The 18,365-nt window shown below is 37.9% G+C and overlaps 1 protein-coding gene across 1 annotated transcript in view; it reads right to left on the bottom strand.

The window, feature by feature from the left end:
* The window catches only part of DCLK1 (doublecortin like kinase 1), a 312,666-nt gene that overhangs the window by 52,298 nt on the left and 242,003 nt on the right, over window positions 1-18,365 (bottom strand). The window contains exons 7-8 of the mRNA XM_063101850.1: window positions 5,987-6,071; window positions 3,074-3,182 (exon numbers count right to left, since the gene is read on the bottom strand). Coding sequence (XP_062957920.1) covers window positions 3,074-3,182; window positions 5,987-6,071 — 194 coding nt within the window. The remainder of the gene's footprint in view (window positions 1-3,073; window positions 3,183-5,986; window positions 6,072-18,365) is intronic.

The following is an 18,365-nucleotide window of genomic DNA, read 5'->3' as shown; positions in this document are numbered from 1 at the left end:
CCTCATGGTGCTCCACATAACAGCTTCAAAAGAAAGCATGTCTCTCCCAGCTGAAGGCACAGTCTACTAACTTCCTTCAGCATGTCCTAGGGGCCCCTGAGGCCACTCAAGAAATGGCTCCTGGGGCATAGTGGTTCTAAAGGAACCTAGCAGCCACTACCAAAGGATATGCTGGGCCAAGGAAAGAACGGTCTGCATGACACTTATTGTGTCCATTGCAGACAAATCTTGCCTGTGACAGCATATTATTAACAAAGGAGGAACATACTTGCCCTTGTTAATATATATTCATACTTGAAAACATGGCAGAATGTACCTGGGAACAATGTGTGTCATCCAAAACATTCTTAACTTGCTTTTATTTTCTTGGACCTCTGGAAAATATTAAAAGAATGTTCCGTGATACCTCTGGGGAGAGAGGGCACATGCCATATGTCCTCATTCAGCGGGAGCTAAGCACTGACACTTTGGGGAGAAATCTGGTGTTTAGACTCTGAAGTTTCATACAGCGAGACTGAAGATGTGAACTCATGCAAAATGAACACGATCCAAGTTAGAAAGAAAGAAATTAATTCTGGATAGAAAAACGAGAAATTTCTAAGAAGACCAATCCTGTTGGGCTAAGACGCCATCCTGATCCGTGGACGAGCAGGAGAAGGAGCAGATGGCACTGTGTCAGACCTAACAGGTGATGACCCTGGCAGGTAACCAGGTAACCCACAGTGCAAAGGCATCTGCTAAAAATGGGATTTTCTGCTACCATGGAAATAAAGTTAAGAAGGGTTCGACCAACTACCAGAAAAACTGTTAAGGAAACATAAAATTCTGGAAACACACACGCACGTGTGTACACACCTCCATCCACCACCTTAGGAATGTTTTTCCCGCTTTAATTTCTGTCCTATTTATTCAAAGCCAAATGCAATGCGTGTAATTTTGGCTGAGCTAAGCCAGAGTCTTGCCTTATAGGAGGCAGTGGAGCAGAGTGGTTAAAAGTGCGGGGTTTGGAGCTGGGCTCCAATCTATGCTTTGCTTAAGTACTAATGAGGTTAGCAACCTTGGGCATTTAACTTCTCCAGGATTTCTTTCTATAAAATGGAGACAACAATACTGACATTATGGGATTATTATGATAATTAAATGAAATATTGTAAATTAAGTCTATGCTCAGTAACCATGGTTGCTCCTGTTTTGGGAGGTGTGAGGCCCAGAAAAATAATTTTCCATGCTTGGCAGTAATGCGATAGATACATGGTCAAGCTCTATGGTGGGGGTGGGAGAATGAGGGAGGAGACGGGGAAGGTGGTCCGGAGACATCAACTAAGGGATTTTTCAAGCTACCCATTCCTCGTGCCCCTCCCTGACGCAGAGTGGCTTCTAGAGTGGGTCTCCAGCACTGCTGGGAATCTCTTATTCTAGCTGGCATGTTGGCAAAGAGCAAAGTTTGAGGCCCACTGCACAAAGGTAGCTCAGTGAGGGCTGTTACTGTAGTTGGGGAAGCATTTTCCAAAGATTGGCAAGGGACACATGAGGCATACAAATGGCTATCAGCCGAACTGAAACCTTCATGATATTTGAGACCCTGTATGGACTTCCAGCTCTAATATTTGTGCCCAGCATGGGCCTGAACTAGCAGGTGCACCGCATATGTTGGTCGAGTCATGGAAACTCCAGAGGACGGTGGCAGTGCAGTGACAGGAAGACCATCTCCCAACAAAAAGGATACAGCAAACAGCATCCTTTGTTTACAACGTAGTCATAATATAGCCCCGTGTCAGCCTCCTCCATAAGAAGCCACCAAGGGCAGAGAACTGAGGCCTCCTAGAGCGTGTTGTCAAACACCCCTGGAGTGGCACTTTATTTTGCATTTGAGCAAGGGCCCCATGACTATCAGATGCCAGAGAATCCTCAGGAAGAAAGAATGAACAACCATCAGTTGGCCAAGAGATGTCTGAGTTTCTTCACCCTGACTTATCCTGCAAAAGCCGAGTTCTGAAGGAAATGTCTTCAAACTATAAGAATGTGGTTCTTGACATACTTGAGAATTCTGAAGATCTGAGTAGAAGCAACCCATTTGGGGTGACATTTGTGCTTCCAAAGTGAAGCCCTTGGAGAAGGACAACTCTGGATCTTCCAGGCTAACGCTTTCTGGCCCGTCTTCTAGTCCGAGGCGTCCTCTCTGAGTTGCAGTATAGAGCACAGGAACATGGTTCTCGAAGGGTTTTGAGGAACTGGTAGGGTGTCCAGCTCCACTGGAGCCCAGTCCAGCCCCAGGAAAGCCAGAGGACACAGTCAAGGACTGGGGCGAGTTCCCCCTGATTTTTCAATACCCCGCCCTCCCAGCTCTGAGAAGAAGCTGCTGGCTGACCAGGTCCCCTCCAGCAAGCAGCTGCCTGAAAAATGGAATCCAAATCTGACACTGCGCTGAGGGTCTGAGGACACCTTAGTCTTGTTGTAACTTTATCAGTTGTCACTTCTCCATCTAGCAGCCACCAGCTACTGTCTTCGATTAGATACCAAGGACCCAGGGATAAACCCTCCACTCTAAACCCTCCACTCTGGCCACAGAGTACCTGGCTCATTCACTTAAAATAGATTTTAAAGTATTAAATACCATTTTTTGTTGGGGTCAGTTCATAGAGATTTTAAAGCTTTTCCAGGTTATTGTTATATTTAATTTTAAGATAGTTCACATTGAGATATAAACTCTGCACAAGAATATTCTGACCTCTGCAAACTATGTCTCAAAAGAAGTGTGGGAAAAACTATTTGATATGATTTTTTCTAACAAAACAAAAAGACTTACCTGAAGAGCTGGAAAAGTTTTGCTGAGTACATTAAAAAAAAAAAAAAAAAAAATCAAAGTCCTTAATTTATAGATCGTCCCCAGGAATCACTACATTTTTCAAATCTGTTGTTAGACAGGCTTTTCTTTTTTAAAAATTTTTGTCATCTGGGGTTAAGACATTAACTTATTCCATATGTGCCACAGACTGCAAATAGAGACACAACGTTGGAAAACGTAATGCCAAATGTTTCCCTTAAAGTTCAATGCAAATGATATCCTTCTCACCTTTCTACACATTCCTTGACAACAGCAAAATTTCCATCTCCTATTGTCCTTCCAACTTTATATCGCTCTGTTATCGTGGCTGGAATCTGGAAGCCTTCCTCTGACACTTCTGAAAGAATCATTAGTATGTTTTTATTGGTAGAAAAGAGAACACAGATGTTGCACAAAGGAGACATTTAGAAGTATCATCTAATAGACTGGAACTGATTCAGAATCAATATGTCATTTTCTGTACGGTGAGGTAACAGCCCCCCTCTCTCGCTGATGTTGTATATACTCCACAGTTTTTACTAAAACAAATGATAAACTAGAAGGAAACGTATGAGATCCACCCCCACCTGTATTCATGCGACTCATCTTTTATGCTGCAATGGGGATTCTGAAGAGGAAGTTTTGCTCCTTTTACTTCATGCCAACTTGATCAAGAGCATTTACTGAATACCCACTGTGTATGGAGAAATGACATTCCTACGTATGGTGCAGGAGGCAGATGCAGTTCATAAGGGATTCTGGGCTGCTTGACATTGTATAAGCATGAAAAATGCCTGCTGTTTGGACACTTAGCTTTACTACATCCTGAAATGGAGATCTCCGTAAAATTCCTTATGAACTAAGCACTGATGCCACCCCTCCCCAGTATCAATGAGCAGATTTCAGACAAATGTTCCCACTGGCAACCTGCGTAGCAGATGTTGAGTTAAAATTACAATATCTATTATGTCTGTGAACAGAACAGTTTTGTAGTTTCAATTATGTTAGTGCCACTAACATAACGCATTTTCCCTCTGAAAATGCATTTTGAAATATTTTACAAATGCCTAATAATGCTTTAAATATCTAAGGCCATAAAACTAAATAAGCCATGCTTAGGTCACATAAATATGCTGGATAACCTTTAACATCTTAGGGAGTGTAAAAAGGCTTTTATAGCTGGGCTCTAAAATTTACATGCTTTAAAGTTATAAATCCTGGTTCTCCCTCAGGCAACCCAAATACAAAATGTGATGGAAGCCCAGTGTGTTTTCTAAATGTGCTCCTCTTCTGACCTTTCACCATAAACCAAGACTAAACATTTTTCCTCAAAATAAAATTAAAACCTGAGGTGGTGAACGGGCTTTCTCGGTGATTTTTGTATTCACATTTAGTCTGTATTGTTGGGCAATGACAAATGGAAAGTCACTGTCATTGGATATCTGCTTTAGGACCTTTATTCCGGGTTTGTGATGATGCCCAGTCTGCACCACTCTGGATTCTAGAGCGGTTGGAATTTCTGGAAAGTGTCATACAAATGTAGGACATTTGTTTCCTCTACTTTTGCCCCTGGCATTTATGCAGCCTTTTTGATTCTTCATAGGTGACATTTTACTCTTACCCTACTAGAAGCTACCTAGATGGTCTCCAGAATAAAGTGAGGGCCGGAGCCAATCCCCCCACACCCTAACTCACCCCCAAAGAAGCCACAATTTGGCCTGTTTGAAGGACTTGCCCAGTGATTTTTGTCTACTGCAAAGCACCTGAATTTACAACATCTTTCCCAGATGAAAGAATCTTAAGGCTCTTTGCCACATGAGTAAATAAAAGTAACCATCCCTGGCTGTGGGGATGAGTCTGACCCTGCATATGGAATATGGAAGAAGATACTTCCACGCTCCCATTCCAGGGCAGCATTCTTTGAGGCACCCATGCAAACCACATGGCTTGGGATTTTTTTTTTCCCCCTGACTATTGATAAAAGGTACCTTTTAGGCTTTTGGCTAAGAAGGCTTAGCCAAAGGGTTAGTCAAGGACCATTTCATTTCATTAGGTGAATACAACATGTTGGAACAAAAGAGATTTCTAGGTAGCTGAATTTCATACTTCTGGAAATACAAGAGTCTGACACTGCATAGTAGTCAGGAAATAATTCTTAAGTAAGTCACATATCTCACTTAATAAAAGTCCTTCCCCTAAAGTGTATTTTTTTTGGGGAAAAAAGTTAAATCATATCATTTAAAACAAATAAGAGAAGCTGATTCTTTAACGGTGACTTGCTCACATCACTTTTATACTTTACCAAATACTATCCCATAATTGATTTGAGCCTGATAACAGGCCCCAGGGAGGAAATAGGTATGTATTACAAATTCCGCTTTAGAGAAGAGGAACTAAGATGCAGGGAGTTGAAGAGCCTTGTTCAAAACAATCCAGTGAGTTGGTGAAAAAGTCAATTCTGGAACCCAGGTCATTTGACCACACACAGAGAAATTCTAAAGTGAACTAGCTTAAGCGGCAAAGACTATTGTTGCGATTGCCACCAATATTTCTTTTTCAAAAGCCCAGTTTCAGACATCGAATTTACTGAAGTTAAGAGTACATCTGCGAGGCTGTAACAGTCAAGGCAGTAAATTTTCTTTTTTTTTCACTTTTCTTTTTTTTTTTTTTTTTGGTCCTTTTTTGTGACCATGCTCAGCCAGTGAGCGAACCGGCCATCCCTATATAGGATCCGAACTCACGGCGGGAGCGCTGCTGCGCTCCCAGCGCCGCACTCTCCCGAGTGAGCCACGGGGTCGGCCCAGTAAGTCGTCTTTAATATTCTATAGGTGAACAAAGTTTGGGAAAACACAAGCAGCAACCATGCCCTCCTATTTCCAAAGCAGGCAATATCTGGCCTTCTTAGGATACATGTACCCTCAGAGGATGTGAAACGTCTCCAGATCAGGCCAACTCCCTCTTTCCCTTCCATTAGAATAGACACCCATCCCCAGTGGGAGCCATTTGATCCTGTCCCCTGCAATTGACCCTCATGAGCAGCTCGCGCTTGTCTATTTCATTCTGCTTCAGAAGTTACAGTTTCTTGGAGTAACTTTAGCCAACCCATCCTCTGCCCCTTATACAAGCTGGACCTTCTCAAATACCAAGTCCCAAGCTCATCACCTTCGCCAGGGCCGTCATTTTCATCCATGGAGCTGCAGACTTTGGTGGACGCAAGGGAAGTGGAGGAGCCACCATGCTGAGAGCTCTGTAAGGGAACAGAAAGAGAGAAATAAAAAACTCGGTCGGAGTGTCCAGGTCTCCACGTGTACACCCAGACCAGAGTCTCAGGAGATACCCTTTGCCCACTATCAGGGAGGATTTGTCCACCTGGAAAAGGAGGTCCTTAGAATATTTAAGTAGGGCCCCACCTCTCTCCCGGTCAACCAACAGTATTGCGTTCACTGGATCAGGCTAATCATAACTCGGATGTTCTATGACTCCTTATTCTTTTCCTCATGTTAGCATCCACTAGCTCACTAGGTTTGGCAGATTTTAGGCATCTCACCTCACTCTTCCACAGTCTATCAGTGGACAGGCCTCAAATATGGCACCATTCTGATCTCACCCACTATTTTTTCTATTCTTATGATAGAAAAAAATTTCTTTTCAGTTTGTTTTTATAAAATATACTAAAAAAAAAAAAAAAATACTTGGCCTTACCACAACTTTAGGAGAAAGGCTAAAAAGAGTGGGTTTGTTAATTCCACTTTGGGATAAAGCACAAGCACTAAATAGGCTACCGGCTTGTTAAATGTTATCTAATACATCTGAGGTAAAGACAAAAATAAAAGCTGAGGCCTCGTGATTCCTTTGTATTTTTGATGGGTTTTGACCCAAGACCCATGAGAGCAAATAGGGTAACCACTGTAGCAGAAGGCTCAGAGGACAAAACAATACCAAATATTTAATATTATGACTGGTTGTGGGCAGTACTTTAACAATGAATGCTTCCATCTCTGCATCTATTTCTTGAGAAAAACAATTTGCACATTTCAATGCTATTTCTGAATAGGGAACACAGCTTGTCCTAAAACATCTTCCTTCTGTTTCCCTGGGTTTATCCACTTGGCCGGCCTGATGGGAGCAGGAGGCGGTGAGGGGGCGGCATTGGCTCATGGTGCCAGCTGTCTGTGGAGCAGAGAGAAGGGAAAGAGCATCTGTAGTTGAATGAATAATGAAGAGCTGGCGAGAAGCAAAGCTGACCTAGTTTTCCCCTGCTTACCTGTTTCCCTTCAACCTCCTCCCTGTTCCATCCAGCCTTAATTGTGCACAAAGTAGGAGGAGGAGAGATTTTACACAATTTCATTATGCCCAACAGTATCCTGCATAGGAAATTCAAAGATTGTAGTTTTCACAAAAAAAGATTAGTATAGTTGGGGAAATGCTACCTAGATTACTGCAGGGCCATTTAAGTCAAAAGCCATAGAACATTTTTCCTGGGTGTGACTACAGTGAGCATGTCCACTGGACAAGTTCATCAAAGCTGACAGTTAATAGTAATGATGCATCTGCTTCCCTACAGGACATTCTAGAAGTTTTGTGATTTGTACACCCTTGAATGCCACCCAGTTTGTATGATGTGCCCATTTTGTTCCAATATCATCAAAAAAAAATCCCCCATCAATAAGCCTGGTGACTAGAGCTCTTTTTCCATCTCTCTCCTCCAGCCTCCCTTGGTGACAGCACAAATTTGTCATATGTCAGGCTAGAAAGAGATTCAGGTGGTAACTGAAACATAATTTTTCTTAATGTGACACTATGTATTCATAACCTACTCTCTCGAAGGGACTGTAAACATGAACTTCTAAGCCATGCTCTGCTGACTTCTATGGATGTCTGTCTGTAAGAATCTTGTATTTATAATATGGAATATGGGGCTGAGATGAGGCAGATTTATAATGTCAGTGACTGGAGAAAGTGAACATCGACATGACCACATTTGAGGGAAAGGTGTGTGTTTTCCAGAACAGTGAGATCCTTTATCCCCTATGTCGTTGCTTTGGCTGTAGACACAATGGTGTCCCGAGCAGAAAAGCACTAAGTGAATGTCTCAGATGTAGATCTTCTCTTCTGGGCTTCCTGATCCTTGAATTTTTTCCAGCAGCAGCACAAATGGTGTTTAATAATGTAGACACAATGTGGTTTGGGGTGGCAGGTGCTGTCTTGTCATGTGGTGTTTTAAATTTTAGAATACAAAGACACATTCTTTCATCAAGCACCCAAATTAATAGATCAGTAGCATGTTTCCTAGCAATGATGTCCACAATTTATATACTCAATTCCAAAAGCTTGTTCTTTTAATAAGAACATCAGGTACTTGATACAGAACTCTGAGCCAAAATGTATGAAAACATCTTTTAAACTGTAACCGTCTGTAAACTTGCTGGATATAACTCACTACACAGCCTTATGAACTAATGAATTGCATTTTCAACAGTGCCCTCAAATGCCCAATACCCTGAATGCTTGCCACATTGCCAGCTGTGTTTTCTCTGCCTCATGACCAAAAATCCTGCAAAGCTTTTAGGCTCTGGTTTAAAAAAAAAAAAGTAGGGTTAACACAACTTTGCTTATGTCTACAATTGTTTATTTTCAACTTTAGGTTTGTGTTTTTGAAAATGTATGCCACTCATCTCAAATTTTCCACTGTCTGAGAGCAAAAGATGACTGTTTTAAGAGAAAAACTTACTTGCTTACAGAGCACTCTGAAAATTGAAAGTTCTTATTTTATTTATTATGCTCAAATAGAGTGAAATAAATGTCTTAATCTTCAAATGGTGCTATCTCTTCTTTTTCCCAAAAAAGATAGTTAACACTACATACTTTTCCGAGACAATGACCATGCATGAATTCAAAGAATTTCAGGGACTGGAATATACTTAAATTTCATCTATTCTACCCCACTTCCATCTAAAGACCAAATTCCCCACCACAGAAATACCAGGTAGGTGTTCAGATGGCCTCTGTTCAAACACCTACAAAATTGAACAAATGACTTCTTGAGACAGCCCCTAATTGTCAGTATGAGCCCATGTAGAGGAAGTTACCTGTTACATCAACATTATGTCCCTCTACATTCTCCATTTATCGGTACTATCTCTCATCTCTAGAATCACCCAGTACAGGTCTAATCTATTTTTCACCTGACAGTGCTTCAGATACTTGGAAATAGCTACTGGGCTCCTTCTGTGTCTTCTCTTTTTCAATTGAAGACTCCCAGTTTCTTTGGTTGTTTGTCCTGTGACAAGGCACCATGACTCCTTCACCCTCCTGTGGGCAAACTCCAGCTGTCAATACCTCTATTTAAAGCTGGTGCTGAAAACTCAATGCAGTATTCTAGGTGTGCTCTGACCAGCGAAGAGCAGGTAGAATAGAGTTTTCTTTCTCGTGACTAGAATATTAATTCACTTCAAGATCACATTGGCTTATCAGATGGCACCAGGTGCCTTAACTTTAATGCTGAGCTCGCAGGCGTATCATGTCTACCTATTCTGTTTTTGGGAGGTTGGTGTTTTGGACCCAGTGCAGCAGTTCACATCTATCCATGCTAAATGCCATCTTTATTACGTTCATAACCTTCCAGCTTGCTACTTTTCGGATTCTGATTTGGACACCTCACAGTGTTGCTCTCTCTCCCAGTTTGAAGTCATTTCAGTAATCACCATGGCTCTTTGAGTATGGTTGTTATGAACCCACCTAAACATACTAACTTAGATGCTGCTGGAACATTTTGATTTTTATCCATAAGTCTGATTTCAGAATTCAAAAAATAGTAAAGGGAAAATGTCTAAGTTCTTGTTCTTTAGAATTAACATAATGAGATTAACCAGCCTTTATTTATGACCAACAGAAGCCGAAAAGCCCACCTATGTTTTTGATTGCTTATAAATAAAATCAACTTACCTATTTGGTTTTTCTGAGTAGATAAACCATTTTATAGTCTACACGCCAATAAGATTTTATGTTTGTTTCAGTTAGTTTGCTAATTCCAAGCCATCTGGGTGTATAGTCCAAAACATACAGTTGTTTTAGAATTTAATGCAATTAGCTGCTCTGAGAGATGTTGTGACATTTGAAATGTCATCGCCTCCAAGCAGGTTTAATGTGAACCATTTGGGTAGGTTGCTAGCACCTGGATGCTTTTATGGCACACCTTCATAAAAGCATTGCCCTAAGTAAGAACACGTCTTAAGTGTAGCTATTTAGCTTGGGATCATGTAACAGATGGAGAACATATCACACTTCTTGAAGTCAGTGAAAAAGCTGACATAACAGCTCTAACCACATTTTACCAAGATGTATCTGATGACTATGTAGTAAAAAACAGTTCATTTTAAATGTTATGAGTTACTCCTGCCATTTGCATTAATGGTGTCACTCAGCTGCGGCCCACATTGTATAAAGAATTTGAAAATATCCAATTGATACAAGACCTCATGAAGGTAGAAAAATCTCACCAGTCAACTTGAGCTTTTGCTGGATAATTGCAGTATTTCCACTTCACATTTTGTCTTGGCATACAGTTATCACTTTGTTAATATTTATTTGGAAAATGCTTAAAAAGAATGTAGAGATCAAGTAGTCACTGTCACATGATATCTGGATCAACTTTATAAAGGAATCACAACCGATAAATATTTGACCAACTCAAACAGTTGTTTCATGATCTTGCTCTAGATCTACAGAAGCTCTAAAGATGACCTCATATAACAAAATCAAATAATAATCTTGGTGTAGAGAGCTTAAAACCCATGAAAGCCATACATTTATTTACTTCCCAAGTGGATATAGAACAATAAGTTGATGGCATCAATCTGCAATTACTAGTAAGGCTCTGTTACTTGAAAAAAGGCACAAAGAGAACTCCTTTGTCCAAATTCCTTTTTCTTCATTCTTCATAGTATGTTCAGCCTCAATAAAGTTTACGGCATAGGCAGTCATGTGCATAACTAAGAATGAATACTAAAAAATGAAAAATGTTATCATAAAGGTTTGGTTAAATTTTTTAAAAGACTAGAGAACTGTTACTCATGAGACCGGTTTACTGACAGGAGGAGAAAATGAGAATATTGGCACCGTGTCAATGTTAGTGAAGCTATAGGAGCCAAGATTTCAAAAATAGATGCATTTATTTACTACTAGATCTATGATGTTTGCTGTATAATAAGGTAGTCTTCTTTGCCTGTACTGTCCAGTCATTATACTATACTCACTTGGGCCAAGAGCTATAAATTTGCAACCTGGACCATTTGTCTCAAACAGATTGTACCACTGGGTAGCCATAACGCCTCCTCTCATGAGTTACTCTTCATAAAAACACGGTTTGGAAGGGGGCTAGCAAGTCACATAGTGTATTCCCTCTGCACAGAATAATTCCTTCCAATATTTACTCCTCACAAGGGATTCCCAACCTGTAATGAGGGGAGCTCACCATTCTTCCAGGCACCTACTACACTGTATTTTAAAACTTTTATAAAAAGCTTAATAACATTTTAAACTCTAGTTACATTAGGAAAGTATAAATACGATTTGGAATTTTATAAATTTGGAAACATTCCCTCCGGTTGTACCATTATTGCTGTGAACATGGATTACATTTAAGTTAACACAACAATAATAAAGAACCAACTAAAGCAAACTGTAAGTTTAAGGTTAAAATAAATCTAGCAAAAATGTTAGGTTTAAAACCAGAATTTTGAACCTCTATAATAATTTTAATGTAAAATATTTGTTTTTAACTTGGTCACCAGAATTTTCAATTCTCCTTTATACCATATTGTGAATAAAATGCACTATGATTTTTGTTCTAAATTAAAGTGAGGGAATCTAGTATTTTATTATTATCATTATTTATTTAATTAATTTTATTTTAGAATTTAGCTTATTTATACAGTGCTTTCTAAATAAATAGCTTGCATACATACATATGCACACTCACATAAACACACACATACTTTTTCCCCCCTGCAAATTAGATGACCTTGGGAAAAATGCCTTGAAGCCCAAGAGACAGCTAGTATGTTTTAAAAATATATGTTAATTTCTTTTTCTTTCAACCAGTTGTCAATTTGTCTGATGAATTCACCATTAAGGGACTCTGAGAGGAAGGCATATTACTGGTTTTAATGCAACTAACAGAAACAGAATTCTTCATCAGCTAATCTTCTTAATTTGTTGTTATTGTCAGTATTTTATACTTTAGATGTCACGTGGCACCATTCTGCAGTATCTCAAGTATCACTTGCTGACACTAATTACAACACAGGAATGCCATATACATGATTATGAAGGTAACCCTTACCCCTTGAGATCACTTCCATCCAAAGTCTATTTATCAAGTTTTCTGAAAGAAACTCACTGAACAACATAGGCAGTTTTTCCTGTTTATTATATAGTTATTCTAAGGTGGCAAGTGTCACAAAGTTAACTTCAAGAAGAGTAACACGGTCCAGTGTGAAACACAAAGTACAACATTTTATAGAGAAACCAAAGCACAAAGTGATGGAGTGTTCAAAACTGGGTAGTTTAATGAAACATTTCATTCACCCTTATCTCTGTGAAAGCCTGCCAATGGCCTCAATTGATGGATGTTAGAATATATTGCTGTTTAAAACATTTTAACATCAAATGCTCTTTTTAAGAGAAGAATATACATCCAAGCAACTCAACCTGTAAGAAGAAAGTATGTAACCTTGTTACAAAATTTTTGTCCAAATTTACAAGTCATAGTGTAGTTCAAAGTAAAGAGTCCTTAGAAAAAAATAAACTCAGTTCCTTGCTTGCTGATGAGTATAAACTCCTCAAAAAACACATCACAGGAAAAATTAACTTTTTAAATCTTTGCCTATAACTTTCAGGGACCTACTACCCTGGCTTCAAAAACATTTTGTGGCCATATATAATACAAATGATATATTACATGCATCATTTATACTATCTTGGAATTGATCCATCATTGTTACTAAAATGAACCACATTTTAAAGACATCATCTGTCATGCACCCTTAAAAGTTATAGATAGAGCCTCTGATTTCCTATTTTTTCCACATGCGTTACAGGCACAAAATTACAAATATTTTTCAGCTGACAGTATAACAAACTATCAGGCAATTGGTTTATTGAATGTATCTCTAATTTTCACACTACACCTCTGTGAGATATCTCGATCAAATACAGTTGTCACTAACATGCGATCAGAGATGCTAGCAAGGCTAAGGTAAATACCCATAAATGAGCAAATGTACGCATATATAGTAAATTCATTCAATTAACATTTTCAAGTGTGAATATATTTATGTAGATATACACACACATATAGCAAGTATATTCAAAATATGTCAACAGTTTAAAATAGTATTTTGAAAGAACATACAGAATTTCCTTACAGGTTATCTGGCTTTGTTTTTAAACTTACTTCAAATCAAATATACTTTGGATTCTCTTCTATTTATGTTTGAACATAATACATGACTACTCACAACTCTATAAATCATTGTTTCATTTTTTAGCGAATAATGATTGACAATCACTACAAGTCATCAATACGCACACAATAGAAAAGCATCACAGTGTTCAATCATATTAATAATTGAACACCAAGACATAACAACAGAAACATTAATGCACACTTTAATAGTTAACACAATATTTAACTTGTCTGGATTTCAATTTTTTTGTGTGTATCTGGATTTCAATTCTTTTTTCATAAATCAGTTACATTTAAATATTTGAAACCATTTTGTCATACTAGCATAGCAAACTGCTTTCGAATTTAAACATGTCCCAATATGTCACAGTGTAACACTTTAGGGCATGAAGGTTTTACCTACAGTTCCACAAGAGCCAGTAACTTATAAGGCTGTGTCACAAATATGTTACTATTTATCGTCTATACACATAAGCAAATACAAATAAGCATATGCACATACACACTGAATCCTGCAAACTTACACAAATACAACCACACACCTGTATAGATATATGGCCACATATGAAAAATTTAGTGGTTCAATAGTCAATATATATGAAATTATTTTTCAGAAATATTATTCTATATTGTCATTCACTTTTATTAAGAAATGTGGCTTTTAGCTTTTATTACTTTTAAGTGGGAAAAAAGAAAAAGAGCCCAATCATGCATAGATCTGCAGTAAATCCAAACTAAATACCCCTGCTGGTTAATGTAGGAAACAAATATAGTACATGAATGCTGGTTTGAGTGCTTTTAGAAAATACTGTTTGGTTTTTTAATATTTAGATGAGCCAATATATGTACACAGGGATGTGTACAGATGGATGGACCTGACACTTCTTAAAAACCTATGGCAGTACAGAAACATTGTAGTATTTTTTTTTTCTCTCACTTACTTGATTAAGCAAGACAAAGAACACACCGGGTGGCTTTCAGAACTATGGTCTTTTGAGTTTACACTGAACTTCACACTTTGTATATTATTGGGTTTTGCATTTTAAAATGCTGAAAGCAGGGACATATTTCTAATACCTTTTTCTACAATGTCTACATCAGAAAAAAAGTGAGTGCAAATGAAAACGTATCAAACTTTCAGCTACAGCACAAAGTCTTCAAAGCACACTTAAGGGTCACCGTCAGGACAAAAGCACACGACTTTTGCTGAGGGGCTCCCCTGCTCAGTAGAACAATTTTAAAATTCACTGTCTAATTTTTTAAAAAAGAATTCTATAAGTAAATGAACCTTAAGTGCCTCTAAATCACCTATTTGGTTCCACCAAGGAACTAAAAACTGCTGGTTTGTTGCTAAGGATTTTTTTGTTTCTGCTTTAGTATAATAGAATTAAGCTCTGCATAGAAAAAGATCTCAAAGTCTATAAATGGTGTGCTGTTTCAATCTCTGAGGGACTTTAGTTTCAAAAAGTAAATGATATATATTGCCCTTGAACAGTCCTTTAATAAAAGTCATATGTTCAAAAGATTAAATGCTGTGGAATAGCATTTCCCTTGGAATTGCTTGAATGGAAAGTTGGCCATGATATCTATCGGCAATTAGTACAAGTCCAGGTTCTTTTTGCCATGTCTAAACAAAGCCATGGGCTTTATATCAATTGGCAATATCTGCCACTTATCCAGAACAAATAGCATTTATTGGACCTTTCTAAGCTGTAGTTGTCCGTAAGATTGACACTTCAGGGAAGTTAAAATTGTTGGAATTTATTTTTGTTCTGGATCATCTGATCCCACCAGATTTAACTGTTCCACTGCTTTCTTTGCATTTTTGACAGTTTAGTCAAATACATACTAATCTTTTATGGACTCAACTGTATTAAGTAATGCATTTTACAAAGACATAACTAAAACAGACACCAGCATACGCAACCTCACAGATGTTTACTGTTTTAGCTAAAACAAAGCAGCCTTTTGATCTCAGCAGGAGTCTCTGTTCATTTCTATTGGAAACAGTTTCAAAACCTGAAGTCTGGAACAGGTATTATTATGAACTGTTCTTTCAAGATGGAATGGTTCAGTTTGCAGTTCTCAAATAACCTGCCAGAGAAGTGTCTTTCTCTCCAACAGACAGGATAATGAGGCACTAATTATTATAGGCTAAGTTTTCAAATGCTGTTAGATTGCCTGGACTTTTTTTCTTCTTCTTTTGGTTGGAATATTTTATTCACTTGTCAAGTGAGATGGTAACATATGTAACTATAAACCAGATGGTAAAATTTGCTAGTTGAACAATTTATCAAGGAGATAAATCAATAAATTTAAAAGTGTATGACAACTGAATTTCTCTCCATCTTGAATCATATGTTTCAAAATTCAGTTTTCAAGTAAAATTTGGAAAAAATTTCAAGTAAAAGCTTCCAAATGCCATCATACATATTTAATTTATCACCTACTGAGATATATCAAGCCTGGAGAATAGCTAAACACCATGCTTCACAAGTCTTAAATTGTTAGTATTTAAACTAGTAAAAGTAAATGATCACTAGGATATGGCTTAAATACAATAGACCATACACATTAAATTCATTTTTAACATTCAGATTTTAAAATAATTATTTTATGTTTAAGCAAAGCTGACTATTATTTTTAAAGTAGAAAACTAGAAGAGCAGAATTAGTAGGTTAATGTTTAACAATGTGTTATATCATAGATTCACTTGGTTTAACACAAAAGGAGTTTTGCATATGAAAAATTTCAAAACACCAGCATGATCTAGGATTTATCAGAATGGAGATTTGGATATGTTGAGCCTGACTTATACAGCACCATTTAAGAGAATTTTGCTTTTCAAATTGATTTTTTGGAAGAAGTCCAGACAATTTTTTTTTTTAGGTCTGTGTGTTAAAAAAAAAAAAAAAAGTTTCCTAGCTCCAGTCTTTACACATTTGTAAAATAATGTGTATGGTTACAGAGAAGAGTGAGTTAATCGATAAGAATGCCATTGAACAAGTTCTGCATGTTGGTATAAAGCTTAAGCTATATTTATGCTGTTTCTAATAAAAGATAACTTGAAAAAATAAGATTTACTTGACAAAAAAGCAAAGAAACCCCCTAATGCCTAATGTTAGAGTCCTCATCAGATGTGTCCTTGACATGATTTCCCCCCCCACCCCCAGATATGTTAACCCACAAAACGATAAGTAGCTTTTTTTTCCTTTCTGGGAAGTAAAAAATCTAATTGAATATTTTTATTATTTTGCAATGAAAGTACCTCTTAAAAACCAGCCATACAAATTTTAAAAAGAATATAACTTTAAGAAAAATGTCTTCTAGTGCCATTTTAATCTCCTTTATAGAATTTACAGAAAAATTGTATCTATATATCTACTTATGACTAAAAAGAAACCCCATCTACAGAAATTATAACTCTACTGTGTGTTCTTATGGTCAATATTGGGTCCATATATGAAATTCATCTAGAGCCAGGCCTTGCACAAAAACCTCAGAAATTGAGTGATTTTGTGTTCAAACTCCTGCCAATTAAATCGATGCAGGAGATAGATATTTTTTTAAATCTCTCCTTCAAGGAGGAATTATCATGAATATAAAATTCCAACATATTTATTCTTGTATGATTTGGCTTTTAGCCTTTCAAGGTATGCAAAACTCTTTTGTGTATCTGGCTGTTAGACTTTTGCTTAGGAAATGTGAGGGCCTTCACCCAATCACAAACCATATACATTGCTCCACTGTCTCTTTTACACTGAGTCTCCTACTGAATCCAAATCGTCTGAAGAGAGGGGGCGGTACAGGTCCTGTAAGATGAAGGGCGGTACAGATTTGTTTACTCGGCTTTCCTGGGTGCCCTGCCGCACTCTTAGGAGCAACGCTGAATGGGCATCTTTGGTTTCTCATATCATTAGACCTTTTAAAATCACCAACTTTGGATAAGAGGAAAGATAAAAATAGAGAAACCATCTAAACAGAAAAAATGGTGCTGATTTTGCCTTCTTAGAAAACGCTGCTTGATCTACTCAGGAGCTTTGCCTTCTTTTGTGTCCAGTTGAGTTTAAGGGCCCCTGAGGTCTGACAAGGCTAACTCTGCTATTATGTGTCTAGGCAATTCTTCTTTGAACATATCCTTCCCATTCTGGATAGAAAAGGAATCTGGTTACTCACAAAATAATTTAGCAGGAGCCCCAGCTGGCATTCAGCAAATTCTGGTCCCAGAGCAGCAACTCAAGTGTTGCATGTGCACATAGCACAAACCCAACAGACACTGCCTTTTCAAAATATTGCATTTGGATGACAGAAAGAATTCAAAATTACTCCTCATCCCTTCCTAATGCTCTTTTCCTGTTCCCCAGCCACTCGCCCATCACCTCCTCTCTTTTTCCCTCACACTCATTTCTGCTACTAGATCTCTCTGCTGGTAGCCAGGCAACCAGCTCAGATCTGCAGAATGTCTAGAGCTGGCTTTTTTCCTATTTTGTACCACCCACTCCTCACATCATCTGACTGATCAGACAATCTACAAAAATCAGTGATGTGGGAGTTCAATGGGGAGCTTCATTCAACCTACACAGGGCAACACATTTCTTCCTCATATATTAAGAAATGGGATCAAAAAAAGTTCACGGGTGGGAAAAGAGCCTCCAAGATCTGCTTTTGTGACCACACGCTTTTAGAAAGCAATTTAAATAATTGTGTTTTGGAAAAATAGGGAGGTTACTTGGTACATTGCCACAAACACGTTTATGAAGAAAAATATCTGGCATGCAGACTCTTATTGTATAAGACGATTCTCAAATGTCAAAAGAAGTAACATGAAAATATGGATTTAAGGGGAGAAAAAAAGCTGATTGAATCATCATAATTAATACAAGTAAAAATGTAGATTTTCTTGTTTGTAGAGAAAGCAGTCAAATGTCTCCATATTTCTTTTAAAAAAAACAGCTTATGTCCCTATATTTTAAAATGGGATAAGAAGTATGTGTGCGTGTATGCGTATATGTGTTGTGTGTATGTGTGTGTATGCATGCGTATGTGTATATGTGCACATGTATGTGTGTGTGT

The sequence above is a fragment of the Cynocephalus volans genome, chromosome 7 (assembly GCF_027409185.1).
Source record: "Cynocephalus volans isolate mCynVol1 chromosome 7, mCynVol1.pri, whole genome shotgun sequence".
Lineage (NCBI taxonomy): Eukaryota > Metazoa > Chordata > Mammalia > Dermoptera > Cynocephalidae > Cynocephalus > Cynocephalus volans.
Note: the sequence above shows the minus strand (reverse complement) of the source record. Positions and strands in the feature narration are given on the sequence as shown.